The 18,580-nt window shown below is 43.8% G+C and overlaps 2 protein-coding genes across 3 annotated transcripts in view; one reads left to right on the top strand and one right to left on the bottom strand.

Moving 5' to 3' along the window:
• Positions 1-1,771: 1,771 nt before the first annotated feature.
• LOC129209571 (cytochrome P450 2J2-like) lies at positions 1,772-7,760 on the top strand. The gene is made up of 10 exons (XM_054834197.1): positions 1,772-1,865; positions 2,237-2,542; positions 3,132-3,294; positions 3,443-3,592; positions 4,160-4,320; positions 4,760-4,936; positions 5,189-5,324; positions 5,564-5,751; positions 6,246-6,384; positions 7,093-7,760. The coding sequence occupies exons 2-10, from the start codon at positions 2,354-2,356 to the stop codon at positions 7,266-7,268; spliced, it is 1,479 nt and encodes a 492-aa protein (XP_054690172.1). The 5' UTR covers positions 1,772-1,865; positions 2,237-2,353; the 3' UTR covers positions 7,269-7,760.
• A 3,139-nt stretch (positions 7,761-10,899) lies between these two features.
• Positions 10,900-18,580, bottom strand: part of HOOK1 (hook microtubule tethering protein 1) — a 28,314-nt gene continuing 20,633 nt past the window's right edge. For both annotated transcript variants that reach the window (XM_054834545.1, XM_054834546.1), the window contains 6 exons: positions 18,382-18,416; positions 17,698-17,780; positions 17,190-17,290; positions 16,723-16,824; positions 15,546-15,614; positions 10,900-14,515 (listed from right to left, as the gene is read on the bottom strand). In XM_054834545.1, the coding sequence (XP_054690520.1) occupies positions 14,357-14,515; positions 15,546-15,614; positions 16,723-16,824; positions 17,190-17,290; positions 17,698-17,780; positions 18,382-18,416 (549 nt within the window). In that variant the 3' untranslated portion in view covers positions 10,900-14,356. The remainder of the gene's footprint in view (positions 14,516-15,545; positions 15,615-16,722; positions 16,825-17,189; positions 17,291-17,697; positions 17,781-18,381; positions 18,417-18,580) is intronic.

Here is an 18,580-nt window from a genome sequence, read left to right as displayed (position 1 = left end):
TACCGGGGGCTCTTTGGAAAAGGGTTAATTAAATATGCAACTTGTAGAGAATTTTTCCATATATACGTGACCAAGCATTAATGGTTAGAGAGATGTCGACTCCTGTGTGCTTTTGTTTGGAATCTAGTCACAGCAAAGATAATTTTTTTTTTTCTTCTCACCTTTCATGAGTGACTTTTCTACATGCATGTAGGATACTGAATAGTTAACAGGAAAACAGGATTAAATCAAGTTTCACTTCCACCGGCTTTAGCCTCCATCTCTGGCAATAACCGCCCTTGCCGCGTTACAAAGCAATCGCTGTGCAGTGGCAGATTTATGCCACATGGGAGAGTCCTCTGCACGTCACATCCCTGCCACACCGGGCACACAGGGATTTTGTCAATGAGCCGTCCTTCTAACTGATCATTTTAATCCTATTGCATTTTTAATTAATGTTTCACAGTTACAGGCTCTAGTAGTTTTGTTGTTTGGGGTTTTTTTTCTGAAAGAGAAAACATAAAAGGTCTGCGGACTTTTTTCACCTATAGAGTTTCCAAAGCCATTCAGGACTAGACACTGGTTTCTCTCCGTTTTTATTACTCGCTCTGGTGTAGGTCTGACCTCTGATATGTGGCTACAGCTTGTATTACTTGCACTGGCTTAGCAAATAAATGTTGGTCTCTTCCTTCTTCCATTTCAAACTTGCCTTTCCCTGTTACCTCAGTGTTTCCTTCCCTATTCATGGAGAGAATGAATGATTGAAATTTCTTTTTCTATTTTTTTTTTTTTTAAATCAGTTGGGAAAACCTCCCCCAAACCCTCCCATTTTTAAATGTAATGATCACATACCGTAAAGAAAGGAGGCATTCATTTGTTTATTTCTTGAGTGGAACATCTCATGTGAGTGAAAGGGAACACGTGCATCCCCACAGCCTCATGCCTAAGTGTGCTTAAAAGCCAGAGACAAAAAGAGACATCCTCCTCGAAAGCAGGTTTTTTTTCCCTTTAAGTTCCATAATAAAACAGTGATTTAACTTTTTCAACTTTCTCAAGTGGAAAGGTTACGCAGCGCACCCTCGCACGCATGGCATTGCTCCAGCACCGCTGTTGGATCTCTGTGCCTTGTCTTCGGCACTGGACAACCCCAACGGCCAAAAGTGATGTCCCCAAAAGAAAGAAAATGAACCCAAGTCATCCCCTGGAGCATTATGTGGGAGCTGACAACTGCAAACAGCCGTGGCAGAGCTGCATGGTGCAATGGCAAACTGCTGCTGCGAATGCCCCTGCTTCTTTCACAATAAAACGCAACACGTGTCAAAATTGAACGTGGGGTACGTGCATGATCACATACCTGTCTCAGAGCCACTTTTAGATGGGAAAATCCAGCACAGCCCGTTACCAGCTACCACCGAAGGGCCACAGCCTGCTGAGCTGGGCACCTGCTTTGGCTTTTCAGCACCTGCCTTTGTTTTGTGGGGTTTGGGCACGGCTTCAGCGCAGGCTACGGACTCCAAGGCCAAAGCAGGTGGGAAGGGATGGCTAGAGGGCTCAGGGCAGGGCCAAACTCACGGCCGCAGGAGGTTGCTCTGCTTGCACTTGTCTGGCAGAGATGAGAAAATGACCGTGCTGTGAAACCGCTGCAAATCCTGGATGGCTGTTTGCTTCCAGCCCACATCACCCTGACGCACTGAAACCTTAACCCATGAGTCAGATGGTTTGTGAAAGGTTTGTGCAACCTTATCTCGGATGTCCCCACTGACCTGGGGCTCAGCCTGGAACTCTTCCTACCAGCAAACGAGCTTCTGCAAAGGAGGAAAGCGCGAGGCACTCAGAGCAGCTGGAGCCTCCCCGGCACTGGGAAGCCGACGCCAGGACACGGCACGGTGAGGGCACCACAGGGAGGAGAAAGTGGGTCTTGCACTGAGCCATGGGCTTGTGGGAACAGCACGGCGAGGCTGCTGGAAGTTCTTAATCCCAGCCCCGCAAACCTCGTTTCTGTCCTTTAGACAAGGATGTGGATCACTGGGGTTTTGTAGAGCAGCGGTGGGAGATGGGAGGGGAAAGGGGAAGCTGGGAGTGTTTTGGTTTGTATTTGCGGGTTTTTCAATGAGATCAGAGGAACAGCTTGAGTTTAATCAAGAAGGGGTTTAATCAAATAGTCCTTGCTGAAACCTGGGAAAGCAGGAGTCCGAATGGAGCCTCCAGGCCAGGTCAGCAAAAGCTGTTCCATGCTGTCTTGTGTTTCTGCCCACAGCTGTGCCAGCACATTGCCCATCTGCCCCTGTGCCTGGGGGGTTCAGTGGTGCCCCGTGAGCTCAATCTGCCCTGACCTGCTGTGAGACATATACCTGCAGAGCCCCACCATCCACCCATGCTGCGCTTCCTCTGGGAGAGCATCTCCTTCCAGATGCTCCTTGTCTTCCTTGTCGTCTTCCTGCTCGTTGCCGACTACATGAAGCACAGAAAGCCAAAGAACTACCCTCCCAGCCCCTTCTCCCTCCCTTTCATTGGGCACATCTACCTGCTGGACTTCACCAATCCCCATACATTGGTGCAGAAGGTACGGGGGTGGTGGGCATTGCGGGGAAGGGGACAGAAGGGGATTGAGGCTACGCAACCTTTGCAGCTCAGGGAGGGGGTTAACCCAAACCTCATGGCCCATGAGGACTCAAAGGATCTCACCCCAGGGCGGGCAGGAGGTTTGCCCTCCGTCAGCAGCAACGTGGATGAAGTTTGCCCAGGTACAAGAAGGGGGACAAGCATGGAGGTGCCCTTTGGGCAAAGGGCACGGCATGACACCATGGTTGCAGTCACGGCTGTAGGAGCCCTGCAGGTCTGACCAGGGGCTGGAAGGGTGTTTGAGAAGGGAGTGAAAAAAAATGGACACATTTCACAGGACTGAAAAATCAAACCTGGAGAGTTTTACTTGATTTATGGCCCATTAACACCAATTCCTGATCAGTGATTCAAGAAAAGAGGAAAGAAAAAAGACTGCATGCAGTCAAGCAGACACTTGTGAGCACCCCATCTCCCCTCCTGCTCTTAGCTTCCCTTATTTTCACTTGTGTCCCCTGCCAGGGCTGTCTCTGTCGCAGCAGACACAGTCATCACAAATGAAACCCCTTTTATTTATTCCCCCCCACCTTCAGCTTACTGAGAAATATGGGGACATCTTCAGCGTGCAGCTTGGCAGCACATCATTTGTGTTCGTAAATGGGCTGCGGATGGTTAAAGAAGTTCTTGTACACCAAGGGGAAAACTTCATAGATCGCCCTGAAGTTCCTCTCGACAAGGAGATCTTTAGCCGCATAGGTGAGTTATCCCTCAGGACACGTATCTCAGCTGTAACATCAAAGCATTGACCCTGCTTTGGGTCCGAGACAGCTGGAGGTAAGGCAGAGCCCTGGAGCTTTTCCCCCATGGTGGAGGGATCTGCTTTGGCTCACGCTATTTCTGCCAGGACTGGTCTCCTCCAACGGGCAACTGTGGAAGCAGCAGAGGAGGTTCACCTTGACCACCCTCCGAAACTTCGGCTTGGGGAAGAGGAGCCTGGAGGAGCGCATTCAGGAGGAGTGCCGATGCCTCGTGGATGCATTTGGGGATGAGCAGGGTGAGTGCCACGGCCCTCATAAGCTCTGCTGAAGGCAGGAACCGGTGTGGCCCGTTATAGTTCCACTGATGATTCACTGCATGCTGAAAAATACCTCACCTTGCCAGCATCCCAGCTCCCTTTTACAGGTGCTTTGCCCTCAAACTGGCTGGTGAATGCAGCTAGGTAACACCCAAAGCGTAATTCATAGCCCACCTTCAGCCTACTGCTCTCTTGGAGATCTCTGGAAAATCCCACGTGTGTGAGAACACCACTGTTTCTAATTAATTCAAATAACATCCACTCTCCTACAGACCTTGCTTTCCAGATTAAACAAACATCTCCATAATCTGATTGAACTGGGACTGAGGGTGGGATGTTTGCTCCACCCTGGGGCTGCCCAGCCAAGCTTGGCCAGCTCATGGGGGCGGTGAAGCATCCTGGAAGAGCAGTGATGCAGGAGGGTGCCCATCAGGGGCCACTCATTTCACTCATAGTTGTTGAATATTTTAGCTCTGACAACTGTGTTTTCTTCTCCTTTTCTGTGAAGGCCGGAAGACAATTGATCATTCCCTTTTCCTTCTCCAGGGAATCCTTTCAACCCTCACTTTAAAATCAATAACGCCGTTTCAAACATCATCTGCTCCGTCACCTTTGGCAATCGGTTTGACTACCACGATGAGGAATTCCAAAAATTGCTGCGGCTGATGGACGAGACAGTTAGCCTCCACGGGACCATCATGAGTCAGGTACAGCCCTCTTGCCGCCAACACGGACGGTATGCAGTTTTGCAGTGCCATAGTATCTTCTCTGGAGTCAACCTCAAAACTTGTAGTGTTTTCGCCACCAAACTTTGTTGTCATTCCCTGTTCCTTTGCACAGGGTAGGTTTGTCTATAATGTCTTTCTGCCTCATTTTCAAGCTGTGCAATGCTCATGTTCCTCTCTCTCTGTCACCCAACATCACCTTTCCTGCCCATTGACTGCCAGCCTGCCTGCTGTAACACCGGGAAGGCACGAGTCACTCTAATAGGAATGCCAATCCCTTGTAACACTCTTCTGGAGCTGAGCTGTATCCACCAACTCCAGCAATTGAGTAAGCTTGGCACTGCAGGCTCCTCAAGTTTTAATAACAGAAGGGTTTTTTCAGTCCTTTATTCAATTTGCCTTTCTCTTTTTGTGTCCAAAGCTGTACAACTGTTTCCCGTCTATAATAAAGTTCTTCCCTGGATCCCACCAAACCATTTTTAAAAACTGGAGATTGTTGAAAAGTTTCGTGAGAGAGAAGATCAACAAACACAAGGAGGACTGGAACCCATTGGAAAGCCGAGACTTCATTGACAGCTACCTGCAGGAGATAGCCAAGGTCAGCAACACAGAGCAAACCCTTCCACAGCAGGGCTTAGAAATCAGGAGGGACAAGAAATGAGCCCAAATTCTCCCTCTGAGCTGCCTCTGCAGCTATTTATGAGCTTAGGACGAACATCAGGTTCAGGGCACCCATCAAGAGGATGGAGGCCAGCAGCTTCTGCCAAAATTCTTGGGGCTGACTTGGAATAAGCCTGGGGTCAGGGCCTCCCTTGCTGTGCGAGCGGCACTAACACACCGTTTTGTGAAGGAAAATGGCAACGGCAGCTTCCAGGACGAAAACCTCGTGGCATGCGCACTTGATCTGCTGTTCGCTGGGACGGAGACCACTTCCACAACCATCCGCTGGGGTCTGCTGTTTATGGCCATAAATCCAGAAATTCAAGGTACAATTAGCAAAATGTCAGTGCTTTTCCTTGCTTTTAGCCCTCGCAACTTTGCGAGACAGTCTTTTCTTTTGAGACAAAAATCGTGAATCCCCCTGCATTCACACAAAAGAGGTGCAAACAGTGGCAGGTGTCCCAGGTCGGTCCTTGGGGGACCCTCACAGCAACCACCCCATATTGTTCCAAGGGTGGGTTTGGGGTTTTTTGGACTTTGGCTGATCCCTGCTCTTTCACACCAGCCCACGTGCAAGCCGAGATCGATTCGGTCATCGGGCAGGCACGGCTGCCAGCCCTGGAGGACAGGAGCAACATGCCCTACACCAATGCTGTCATCCACGAAGTGCAGAGGAAAAGCAACATCATCCCTTTCAACGTGCCAAGACTGACGGTGAAGGACACAGTCTTGGATGGCTTCCACATACCAAAGGTAACCCCACTCCTGAGCACTGAGACTTGAGCAAGAGCCTCCCAGTTCCCCAGGCACGTTTCACCGGGTCAGGTCCCTCCTGCACAGACAGGAGGGGCAGAGCCACGCCGTCTCTGCCCCATCCAGAGTTCACTCCTATTGAACACGTATTTTTGCCATCCAGTGATCTCCAGCACGTTGAATGGTGCAGAGTGAGACACTCCCCCACACACACCATCGAGGCACAGATTCCATCTCGCACTGCTTTTACAGGAACTTTGGCCCAAGATTACAGCAGATAAAAATGATGCTGATGAGGGAAAAACATGGGAATAAAATCATTGCACCTCCAAACAGACAAGTAGAAGAAAAAACTGGCCGTGCGGCAGGGTGGGCGTTGGACAAATAATTGCAGCAGAATTTGACCAATGTTCTTCATGAAGAACAGACTGGAAGATAAAAATCCCCCTCCTGCTGTCAGTCACAGAGACAACAATTTATTTTTCTCCTCCTAGGGCACTGTTTTGCTCCCAAATTTAACCTCTGTCATGTTTGACAAGAATGAGTGGGAAACTCCCGACACTTTCAACCCTGGGCATTTCCTGAAGGATGGTCAGTTCTGGAAAAGGGAGTCTTTTGTGCCATTTTCCATAGGTAAGATTTGCTGGATTTTGATGTTTTCATGCTGGGATGGGGCTTCTAACTGCACAGTGGAGAGACAGAGGAAAATAGCAATGGACAGGGCAGACGCTGCCACTCAAGTGGCCACCCCAAACCACTGCAACCACACTCTGAGCCCTTTCTTGTTTCTCTTCACATGCACAGGAGAGATGAGGATGAATAAAAGACTACATAAATGCCAGAGACCCTAGAAACACCTTCACCAAGGCACGAGCATTGCTGTGCTGCTGCTCCCACATGACTGAGGTTACTAGGGGCTTCACCGTGGCCACCACGGGGTACCCCAGTCAACAGCCTCCTCAGGGAGATTGCTTTTAGCACCCGTTTCCAGTACCAGCATCACACACCTTCTCTGGTAGTTCTCTTTACTGTGGCTCAAACCACCTCTGCCAGCACGGGCACATCCAGACCACACGTGTGAGCACAGCTTCTCCAAGCAGGGGAGGATACAATGCCTGTGCACATGGTTACACACGTGTGCCTTTGCAGTGTCATGCAATTCGGGGGGCAATGGATGCTGTGATACTAATGCCTTATTGGGCAGTGGCTGCAAAATTCATCCTGGAAAGGGGGTAACACAGCTGGGCTGTGGTCCTAAGGGAAGGCAGAGGTGGTTTTGGTAGTGAAAGCAGCTGGGCAGGCAGCGCTGGCTGAGGATGCCACGGGTGGCTGTCTCCACAGGGAAGCGTGCCTGCCTGGGCGAGGTGATGGCCCGCTCCGAGCTCTTCCTCTTCTTCACGGGTCTGCTCCAGAAATTCACCTTCCAGGCACCCCCAGACACCACGCTCAACCTCCAGTTCCAGCTGGGCATCACGGTGGCCCCAAAGCCCTACAAGATCTGTGCTGTGCCTCGGTAGGGAAGCCTTGGCCACCGTCCTTGCAGGGAAAATCCTTTGGCAGGGATGCAGAACACGAACCCTGGGCAGTAGTAATAACCGCCTGGCTCCAGGGAGAGGCTGGGTGGTTTGTTTGCTTCTTCTAAAGCAATTGCAAAATCATTTCTTTTACAAGCGGACCTCGCACTCTGCATGACATGGGTAAAGTGATCAGCCTGGGATCTGCCAGGGCACTTTTAGGCTTGCAATATGGCACTGTAAATGAGGGACTTGGGGCTTTCCTAATTTTATGATGGATGGCCATGCTTCACACTGGCAAGAGAATGAGCAACACTGTAGAGAGTGCAGTGTTCAGGCTGTGGCTGCGTACTGTAGAAGAGCAGTACCAGCCCTTGTTTTATAAGTTTGATATAGTAAGTGCCCACATTTTTTGATTTTGTTATCCTTGACAATCCATTTAAAAAGTTACTCTGTAACTTCTCTTTCACATGCATCAATAAATGCTTACCAAAACATTTTTGTCATGAAGCATTCTGCAGGGCTAAGACCAACACAGGCAGTTTCAAGTGCTGGCTGTAGCCTTCGGCTATGCCTCCCTGTTTCAGGGCAGGGGGTGGCAGGGGGCTGCAAACCCACCTGGGCAGCTACAGCCACACAGTGCCTGACCCACATCACTGAGGCATTGCTCTCTGTAAGCAGAGAGGTTGGCACTGTAACTGCAAAGGCAATTCCTACAAAACTGATGAAAATAAGTGATCCTGACAGTACAAGTAGTGGGAAAACCAAAGCCTGTGGTCAGATCCCGGTGTGCCACAGAAATTAAGAGTGTAACACCCATGTGGAGCACAGGGAGTGCACCCTACCCGGACAGAAGTCTCTATAAAACATCTGTACGTGTAGCTATAGAAGTTGTGTGTCCTGCCTTTTAGAATATGCTAAATCCTCCCTGTTTATCTGCCCAGCATCACAGAGTAGCTGGTGTGCCCAGGGTGGGGGGCAGAGGGTTGAGCTCCAGCAGCACGTGATGCACAGCTAAGCCTGCTGCACTCAGTCTAATGAATTAAAGGGTCACTTAGTTTAAAATAATAGTAATTTGTTGCTGGTATTTTCTATCACATGCAAGGTGAAAAAGTTTCACGATTGACAACTGATGGTTAACACCAGCCAAAGCATCAAACTTGGTAACAGTTACACCCATGGGACCTTGGTGAGGCCCCCAGGTGTGAGAAACTGCAGCTCCTGGGAACAGAACTGGGGCCGCAAGGCAGGAAGGCATGGTACAACACAGCACTGATAACACACTCCTCCAGCTCCTGCTCAGCTGCTGAGGAATTGAGCAGAAAGCAATCTTTTCCTGTTAATTTTCAGTTTTTCCTGGAGTACTTTATGAATGTTCCTAGAGGAAGCAAATTTTTCCCCAGCATCTCTTCTGAGAATTAAGTCATCTCCTGAAGGAATTAAAAGCATCTTTTCTTCATGCAAGCATTAATGCCCAGGTGGGTTTTAAATCCTTTTAGTTAAACCTGCATTTTCTTCTCCTCCAAGCACAGAGGGAAGGAAGCATGGAAGAAGGGGATGGCCCTGCAAACCAGCCCACAAAAGGGCAGAAACACGCTGTGGTCCCACAGCTGCACACTGGGGCCATGCACAGCCATACAACATAAAGCAAAATTTATAGCAGGTGAAACACAGCTTCTGGTAAGGCTCCTTCAAGCATAGGGCTTGGTGGGGAGGCTCTGCCCCCTTCCTCTGATTTTCTGTGCCAAGCACAGCTGGGTGAAGACAAGAGGTTGGAATAAGATGCTCTTTCTGGCACTTGAGACTCCTGTTTCGCAGATCCGTAAGGTGGAAGTATGAGTACACGTGGTGGGAACCAAACCAACCTATTCATAAAATGCGGGAGACTTGACCAGGTTGTCCCTGGAAGTGGGATGAGCCATCCCCAACCCCAGGCTCACCACCCCTCCTCCTCTCCCCATGCCAGGTGACCTCTCAGCCTCCTCTGGGAAAGGGACTCCCACATCTTCCCTTCACAGCAGAAACACGGAAGTTCATTTGACTTTCTAGACCTTATGTTCTTTTTCTTCTTTGGGAGAAGCAGAAGGGAAGGCTGGAAGTGGGCTGTGTGCCTGGAATTGACTGGAAACTGGAGAGGGGAGCAGTGATGAGTTTCTGTTGTGCACAGCATTACTCCCAAAGCACTTCCAGTTTGCAGGTGTCATCTGACTTTTTCCCCCCACACACTCCTTGGCTCAGAGTCCTATTTCCTTTCCCAGGCTGCTGCTATATCCAAACACTTCCTCCCCCTTCTCCCCAGGTCTCCACTGGGTTCGTTGTACTCCAAGCAGAGCACATTTCACAGGACCGTTTTGCATAAGGGCTCCTTGGATATTTCACCCCCTCCACTGAAGCCATCTCCCATGCACGGCTGACCTCACCTTCTCCCTTTCTTTGTGCTTGGGGCTGTACTCCTGCACCTCTCTTCCAGGGACAGCCTTCACCTAAACATACAAACCTGCTGCTGCAGTGCTTGGCTCTTAGGAGCCATGAGAAAAGCCATAAGCAGACAGGGTCACAGGCCCAGGCTTAGCACAGGCAGTCTGTGTTTGAACACAGCTGCTCAGCACATGGAAACAGAGCGCACACACACACACACACACCCCCCCCACACACCCCCCTGCACACACCAACCCTCACTTGCTCCTTCTGAACTCAGGAAGACAGCAGTGGCTGTGACAGATCACATACAGGCTGAAAACATCCTGCAGCTTGGCTCAAGCTTCCTGCACAGCTGAGAGCCTCTTCCCTTCCCTTCTCCCTCCAACACACACCTGCAGTTTTTGTTCAGCAGTGCCTGAAAATGCTTTTCCATCCAGCCTCAGAAAGAAGCAAAAATGGTTCTTCACTATCTGGCCATTCACTTCACACTCACTGGGACACTTCTGCCAGTGCAAAGGCCCTTCCACACTGAGGTATCACACAGCTCCCCATCCTCACAGGGGTGGCAGCCCAAGGCAATAAAATCGTTACTTACCCATGTCAGGCTGCCTGCTCTCATTCCCAACCTCAGTTCTACATGGAGGTCAGTGCTCAGGGAACAAGAAAGCTGTCAATGAGACTAAGAACTGGGCACATAAATAACCTGCAAAGCAGACTGTAGAGGGCAGTGAGTTTTCCAAATAACAAACATGGTGATTTAGAGGTGTGTACCTGTCCTCTGTGTCCTCTCAGGTGGCACTGAGGAGAGCAGGCAGAGATCCTCACTTATTTCAGTAGCAATAAGCAATTACTGAAGTCACTCAACAGCTAATTTGTAGTGGGTTTTAGTGTTTCCACTTCACAAGGTCAGTTGTCCAGCTCTCAGATACTGTCAGCAGACTGAGTAGACATAACCAGCTTTGTGTGGGAGCAGAACTGTAAGCAAGAGTGAAGTGAAAAGGGGAGGGGAAGGTAGCACAACTCTGACTTGTTGTTGTTACAGCACAACATACACACACTCATACACACCTGTTACAACACACTATCTAAAGTGTCATGTTACAGGCTATGTATCAACATGCAGACCCAGTTCATATGTTGCCCATAAATATGGATGCTTACATCAGCTAGGGACCATTATATACATTGCTTGGAATAAACACATGAAAGAATTAATTTTAAAAATCTTTATGTGAATATAAAAGAATTCTTTCCAAAGAAAAATAAAACAAAAAGTTTAAAAATTAGTGCAATTTTTCAAGTTCTATGCAACACAGTGTTTACATATGTTTTAAACAGAAGATGTAGACACCAATACACTGAAAACCTTAACTCTAGCTTGACTGGCGGGGGAAGGGAGAAAAGCAAAAAAGTTAAGAGAATTACTTTACTAGACATTACAAACTCTTAAACAATTGCTTTCATTTTCTAATTCCTAAACTGGTTATGGCTACCTAAACAAAACATCAGTATTGCTTATATTACTTATTTCCAAGTAAGTGTATATTGTAGAAAATAGAATACCCATATATATATTTTTAATGAACAAAAAATCAGGTGAAAATTTACTTTCAGTGAACTTTTCTTAATCCACTATAATACAGTTGTTGCAAAAGAATCTTCTCAAAACTGCTGCCTGATCCACCTTGATTAACAGAACCTACTAGTCCAAAATTTGTATTATTGCTACAAAACACTTATCTGTCATATTAGTTATTCTTAATCTTATATAAAAAAATATTAACAAATGATATGTCAATCAGAACATATTTTTGTTTCTTTGGATCTATATTACCCGTTTTACTGGAAACTGGCTAATGTTACTAATAATGCTGATTAAATTCAGCAATATTTAATGATTTCATTTCATAATTTCAGTCTGTTCCTAACTGTGCTGTCTGGGCATGATACGAATTCATCTTGCAGCAGAGACAAGTAGCCTCTTTCTTTGCCCTGCCTCAACAGTGGTGCACATTACAAAGACCATTGTATTGACACTGTTCCGCTGCTACGTGTTGCATACAACTCAGCTGTAACACAGCAATGCTGTTGGTAGCTTTTTTTGTTTGACATGAATGAAGTTAACATTAACATGGTATTTATTCTAATGATCCTTTCTGCACAGCCAGATGAGCTGAAGCAAATACAACACCATGGCTTATAATCAAATATTTCTATAGATCAGTTCCTCATTCATAGCACGTAACCCAAGTTTAACCAGTTATAAACCAGCCACTCTTAAACAGGTTCGCAATCCCAAAGAAACACGTTATATTCACAGGCTTAACTTTGAACAGTTTGGAAAAGTCCCAAATAAGTAAAATTTTATCTAATACCTGAAAACCCAATTCATTTTTGGCAACCCCAATAAGACTATTGGGGACAACCTTGCCCTGAAAAAGGTTGATCCCTGCCTGTAGTTCCATATTTAAATTCTTCCATTACTAGTCAGAAGACAATCTTCCAATTAAATGATAGGGAGGTTCTTGATCATTTTTGGTCCCAGGGTCTGCAGTTTTGAGAAGCATACAAACACATTTGCTCCAAGTTTTTCACTATTCAGCACCCAATACGACTACTGACACAGCTCTACTACTGCGAGAAGTATGACAAATGCATCAAGCCTAACTAGATGAGTATGTGAAAGACATCCATGAAAGTTTCCATGCTGTAAAGAACAAGGGTTAAGAGACCCATTTGACACCATCAGTGACAGCTTCACATTTCACTAGAACACACCGAAGTACCAGGCTTTAGAAATGTAAGCATCTTGCTAAGACTTAGTCTCCCGTTCCACTGCTCACCACCATCTCCCACACCACTAGCAGATTACACAAGCAATTATATCTTAGAAATACAAACCCCAATAATATCACTGCAGCAATAAAAGACCTCAAAACCCAAGAGGTAGTCCAAAGAAGCATAGAGTCCTGAAGAACACAACCTGACAGACAAAACTCTGCAACGGCAGTTTGTCTGGCATATTCTCTGCTCATATCACATTTAGCATGAGACTGGCTTTTAAATAACACCTTGTGTAGACAGAAGTTTTGAAAGAGGAAGTCTCTGTTAAATGCCTAAAGGTATAGCACTGTAAAACTATCACCACAATGAAGAAGCAACGCTAAGTATTAAAAATGAATACTGCCCTTTTCTCTAGCATTGCATGCAATGCCCAGTAAAGAATTTAAGATGCTGGGGAAGGAAGAAATCAAGGAACAAGCCGTACTGAGGGGCATGCAGAATGGAAGACTACTCAAATTTCACAATTCAAAACTTAAATTCTGCAAAGCTGAACCCTGCTCTCAAATCAAAGATGGCCTTAATGGTTAAAACAGACATATGCTTTCATTCACACACACGACTGAGTTTTATATTAGATCACGGACTGGTACAGCACCCTCAAATACTTAGTTTAAGTGTATTCATATTCATTTTAAGGGCTGGTGTAATTTTCATTTAACTATGAGTATATCGAATTTGTTCTAGACAGCTTGTGAAGAAGAAAGGACATTAACGAGTTTCCTAAAAACACAGTTCACAACAAAAATAAGACATTTGGTAAATAAAGTAATACAAATTTTGTGAAAGACAGCACCTTCTCGCACACAAATTTCAGATATCAATCCCCATTTCATCATCTTCGATCCAGATACTGCAAAAACCATTACAGTTTATGCACTTTTCTCCCTGCCAACAATCTTTACTGCTAACAACTAGCAAAGCTATCTTTCATTCATCTGCCTAGCACAGTTAGTTCAGAATAAGTGAAACTACATTTAAAAAAGAAGAAAAATAATTTCTATGCACAGGGTTGTATAAATAGCTGGAAATAAATGGGGTTCCTTTCCACCTAACCCCCCCTTTCTGCAAATAAATGCAGTGTACCAATATGCCAGACTTTTAAAACATAGCCTAGACTTTTGAATTATTATAATAGCTTTTTTTCTTACACAGGAAAAGACAGCTTATTTGGCTTTAGTGAATTCAACATCTTAAAGACAGGTTTTCCTTAACGTATATACGCACAAACTTAATCTTTTCTTTTTTAAATAAACTGAGTAATTCTGCTTCTCACTTGAGATGACAAAACAAATCCTGTCTTCTGTTGTTATATAACAAGTCAACTTTAAATGCAAGTATTTTCTTGCTTTTAAAATTGTACTTTGTAATCTAAAAAAGTGGTTTTTAAAACATGGTACCAATCCTTTAAACTTATTTTTAGAAGAGCCCAGCAAAAGTGCCCAATATTGCCAGTTTCCTGAAGTTTCATTTTTGCATAACATCTTCCCATTACAAAAGTCAACTTTCTAGCCCAAACCCATTAAATAAAGTTTTAAATATATAGAGCCAATTTTTATATTTACAATATATTCTGAAGGCAAATATAAATCTTTTAAGTTGTGCTTGTAAATACATACTGCAGTTATTAAATCTACTTCTACTTGGAAAACTACGTGCTACCTTCTAGATAGACCACGGATCAACTTAATCACTTCTTGACAGGTTCTGATGTTGAATTCGCAGTTGCCCACCATTCTAACCTCCTCTTTCATCAAGTAGTTAAAGTGGAAGCTATAAAACATTTAAGGACACTTTAGCATTTAAGTTTTCCTCATGGTCCTTGTGGTTTAATCAGATGCTGCACCCGGTACTTTAACAGTGAGATTCCTTCTGGTGTTGGTGACATGACGCTGTTGAGCTAGGAAGGAGCGTCCAGGACCATCTCTGCAGGCACCACTACTGCCAACCAGTCTTGCTTCCATACCTAGCTTCTGAAGAGTTAGGCTCTGCAAATAAGTTACACAACATTTACACTGCAGCAAAAGCAGAAGAAAAAATGGCCATCTTTCATACACAAAGCACATGCTTACTTAGTGTGGGGCCAGAATTTCTTTTCCTGTATTTATGTACCCTCTTGCTGCCATAAAAGGTATGAACCAAGGCTGAAGAACGTAAGACTCATTGACATTCATATACAATGTGTTAATTTTAGCTTACTGTAAAGTTGTTCCTTTATTAAGCCGTATAATTTTACTTTCCTTTTTTGATTTCCCATTCCAGGCTTTCTTTATGAAACTCTTTAAACGTTGCTTCATATGAACAACTTTCTCCAGTCTTTTCACAGCAATCTAACACCAAACATTCTAACAACCTTTGTAACATCGCTGCAGGATGAGAAGATAGCTCTAGCTTTATTTCACAAATACTGTGCTAAAGACACTGAACACCTAAAGAGGAGTCTGGAAACCTTCTGAACCATGGTCTTCCTCTGTGTCAAGCCCAAAAACTTGAACATTGAGGAATTTAGCCTGCTAAATCCAGATGGAAGCTTGTGGCAGCAAATAGTACATTACTAACATGGAAGTCATGGCCTATGCCAAATTTTAAGTCTCCTGTTCCAAAGTACAAAAGACAAGCAGAAAACATATAAAAAATAATTTTACAAAATAATTGTTAAAATATTTTCCCTTTATGCTGGCATTTTCGAAGTTACCTCAATAGGACTGGCAATTCCAGCTAGAACTCACTCAAGTTTGAATTCTGGCTTGAAGTCAGAATTAGCAAGGGGAAGAGTGATCTCAATTCAAACTGGAACTCTCAAACTTTGTTCCTCTCCTTAGTTCCCTGGTTTTGGACAAGGCCATGCTAATCTGCAAGTTCAATTTTTCTGCTACACACAGCTAAACTACTAGCTTCATCTCCTAAGCACCTGTTTATAGTGAATCAAAAAAGAAAAAAAAAACAACAATGTAAGATTTAAGTGTCAAATGTGTTTTTCTGATTTCTGAGATACCAACAAATTAACTTTTGACCCACCTTGTTATACCATGCAGTTACAATTAGCTTTTCCTCATAATCACGTAACTTAGCAAGTTTGTATTCAGCCTGCAAGCAGACAATAGAGAAGACAATCTCAATTAACACACAAAAATAATCTGCATAAATTTACTGCAGTCCATTGAGTAAAATAAATACATGCAGCAGAAATGCTTAAATACGCAAAATAACTAGAAGGCTTAGCAGTGTAAATAAAGATACTTCCATACATGATTATGACAGAAGTTACAGACTACTTCAAAAAGAAGCTAAACTTTACACAGCTTAGAAACGTACTTTGGTGTGGGGGAAATGCATGGAAGTCTAGAGTGTATCAGAAAAATCTATAAATAATTTAGTAATTTTTTCACCTGAAAGTCAAAAAAGACAAGAGTGTACCTTTAGTGGCTGAATAATCATATCATGTAACTGAATTGCTATTATATAGTATACTTACCTAGTACATACGCATAGAATGAATCTGAGGCCACAGCATTTATAAAGTCAGACAATTCAACTTACTAAGTCATGTTGAGGAATTTTGTGTTTGCTCAGGTAACTATTTTAACCAGTCCCATCAATATTGCTATAAAACTGAATGCAGCATTTCCCACTTTTTTTTTTTTTTTTTGGTCCTTGGACTACTGTCACCAATCCTTTCAGGATTTCAGTCAAGCAGATTTTACTGAATTAACAGGTTTTACTCTTCTATATAGTTTCAAGAACTCCAGTACATAAAACCACTGATATCAGAGGTCTAGTAAATTAAACAAGTCACTGCTCAAATACCTAGCCCCTCATAAACACTAAGTTACATTACCATTGAAAAAGGTCAGACTCTGCAGCTCTGTACAAGTCACCATAACATGACAAAACTATTAGTCTTATGAAGTATTTCACTTACAGCTTTTCAAAGGGTTTAGAAAGAATCCAAATTAGACTTTCAGCTGTGCATTAGTTTCCAACAGTGTTTTTCAAACTGCTCTGACAGACTTATACTAGGATACATGGTTAATTAAGCCAAATTAAAAATCTCTAGGTTTGATGGTCTGTGCAGTTTCTAACTGAATACAGCATTGAGGGGTACTGGATCATTAGGAAACAGTAACTTGAGCGTCTAATATCATAGACAGCAGAACATGTCAGAAGTTATTATTAAATATATGTAAATTTTTACCTCTAGTGCTTCAATCTTTTTGTCTTTCTCTGTTATCTGTTTTCTGAGCAACATTATTTCTGCTGAAGCTGGATTTAGCTTGGGGTCTAAGGTTTTTATCACCTGTACAAGGCAAAACAAAAGCATTACAAGTCAGGTGTCATTCTCAACAGCTTTATCTCATTTGCTCACAATAGAAATCTGAAAAGGCTAAGCACTAGCTAGGCAGTTATGATGAAAACTAGGCTGTTACACTGTACGAGAGAAGATATCAAAGGGCTGAAAGGAATCATTAACGCATCTCATGCTTCAGCCTAAACCCCATTCTCTCACACACTCAACTGACTGCAGTTGAGCAATTTGACTAAAAATGCAACACGTAGCTACTAATTTTAATTGAGAGGTGAAGGGGGGGGGGGTGTACTCAAATCAATTTGTTTAGCAATTTATAAGGGAGGAATGTGTATGTTCAGAAATACGCCACTCACATTTCTTGCTTTCTCAAGGTACATTTTATATCTTTCTTCCATTGCTTTCATATCCTCGTCTTTTTTTCGCAAAGCTGCTTCCAGCTCTCCAATCTTCTGGGCTATTTACAGAAATTGTCAAAAAAGACATACAAAATAAAAATAGACATGGTACTTTCAAGGCTTCTGAGTTCTCTTGATTTAACCACCCCCAAAATAAACCATCTAGCTACTACACAGTTTCCTAAGTTCTTATTTTTGCTTCAGTTTTACCATAAGGTCCCACCTGACCCTGAATTCCCATTTTGCAGAGTATTGTTCAACAAAACTAAGCCCCCATGAACCTCTCCCTGCCTACCACCATTTCAGGTTTAAAACTAAGCTGTAGCAGAAAGCGTTATCCAGACAAATATCTCATAGGCCAGGGGCTATGGGAATCATTTCAGAAGAAACTTAACACAGTCTCATTAAAAAAACCCCAAACAAACAAAACACCAAACCACAAAAAAACCCACACAAAACAACTTACGGTTCTGACTAACATCAGGCTGGAGTTCTGCAAGATCAGCCTCCTTCTTCTGTAACTCATCGTGAACTTCATTCAACTTTTCCCTACAAATGAAAGGCTGGGCTAAGGATTTAGGTTACAAATAATTCAATGAACAGTTTTAAGAGCTGAAAGCTAAAACTTGATGGTGGAAGTGTTTAAACAACTATTTTAAACTCTGGCAATTCTTTTGAGTTTAAATAGAAACATTACTATGTATTTTTGAAAAACCATGAAAGTTGTGACTTCTGAATTGAGTCACATTTACCTAGAACCAGAAACAAAAAAGAAAATGAACCAAAAACACCCTCCAGTATCTCCTTAGCAGGAACTGCATCTGTTGAAAGGATGGAGGTATTTCAGGAGAATGAATCACGTTTTGAGTCCAGTAAGAGTGATGGTTTTAGCAGTCTGTTGTAGAATAAGAACAGTTAAAAAGCTGTTGGAGATGAAGAGACTGCTAAGTGGATATTAGTATTACAAGATTATCATGCTCAGAGTAGACAAAACTAGAATGCTGATACTTAACTCACTACATGCATGATTCTCCAATCAGTGGCTTAGAAAAACAAAACGTCCCCACAAAGACTTAGGCAGTTTCTGTGCTACAACAGTTGAATTATTTAGCATAAAAAAAGCTATTGTGGATGCGCGTGCCTTACTTACATATGCGCTGCCAATTTCTGCTTCAGGTTGCTGGACTATAAAAGGAAAGAGTTAAAATTCAGTTGTATTTCAGTATTTCATACCATGCAATGTTAAAATGCTCTTACAAATCAGCCAGGAATACTTAGCATACCTAAATAAGTTAAATCAAATAAATCCAAAGAAAACTGCTTATTTCCACAACCACATTCAAATTTTT

This window comes from Grus americana, chromosome 8 (genome assembly GCF_028858705.1).
Source record: "Grus americana isolate bGruAme1 chromosome 8, bGruAme1.mat, whole genome shotgun sequence".
In the NCBI taxonomy this organism is placed as follows: Eukaryota; Metazoa; Chordata; class Aves; order Gruiformes; family Gruidae; genus Grus; species Grus americana.
This window is presented reverse-complemented; position numbering and strand designations above follow the sequence as displayed.

Excerpts from the sequence above, each read along its gene's own strand:
- LOC129209571 (XM_054834197.1), top strand. The coding sequence starts at position 2,354 with ATGCTGCGCTTCCTCTGGGAGAGCATCTCCTTCCAGATGCTCCTTGTC. Across the intron at positions 2,543-3,131 it reads CCCATACATTGGTGCAGAAG|CTTACTGAGAAATATGGGGA; the intron begins GTACGGGGGTGG and ends CCCCACCTTCAG. Across the intron at positions 4,321-4,759 it reads ACGGGACCATCATGAGTCAG|CTGTACAACTGTTTCCCGTC; the intron begins GTACAGCCCTCT and ends TTGTGTCCAAAG.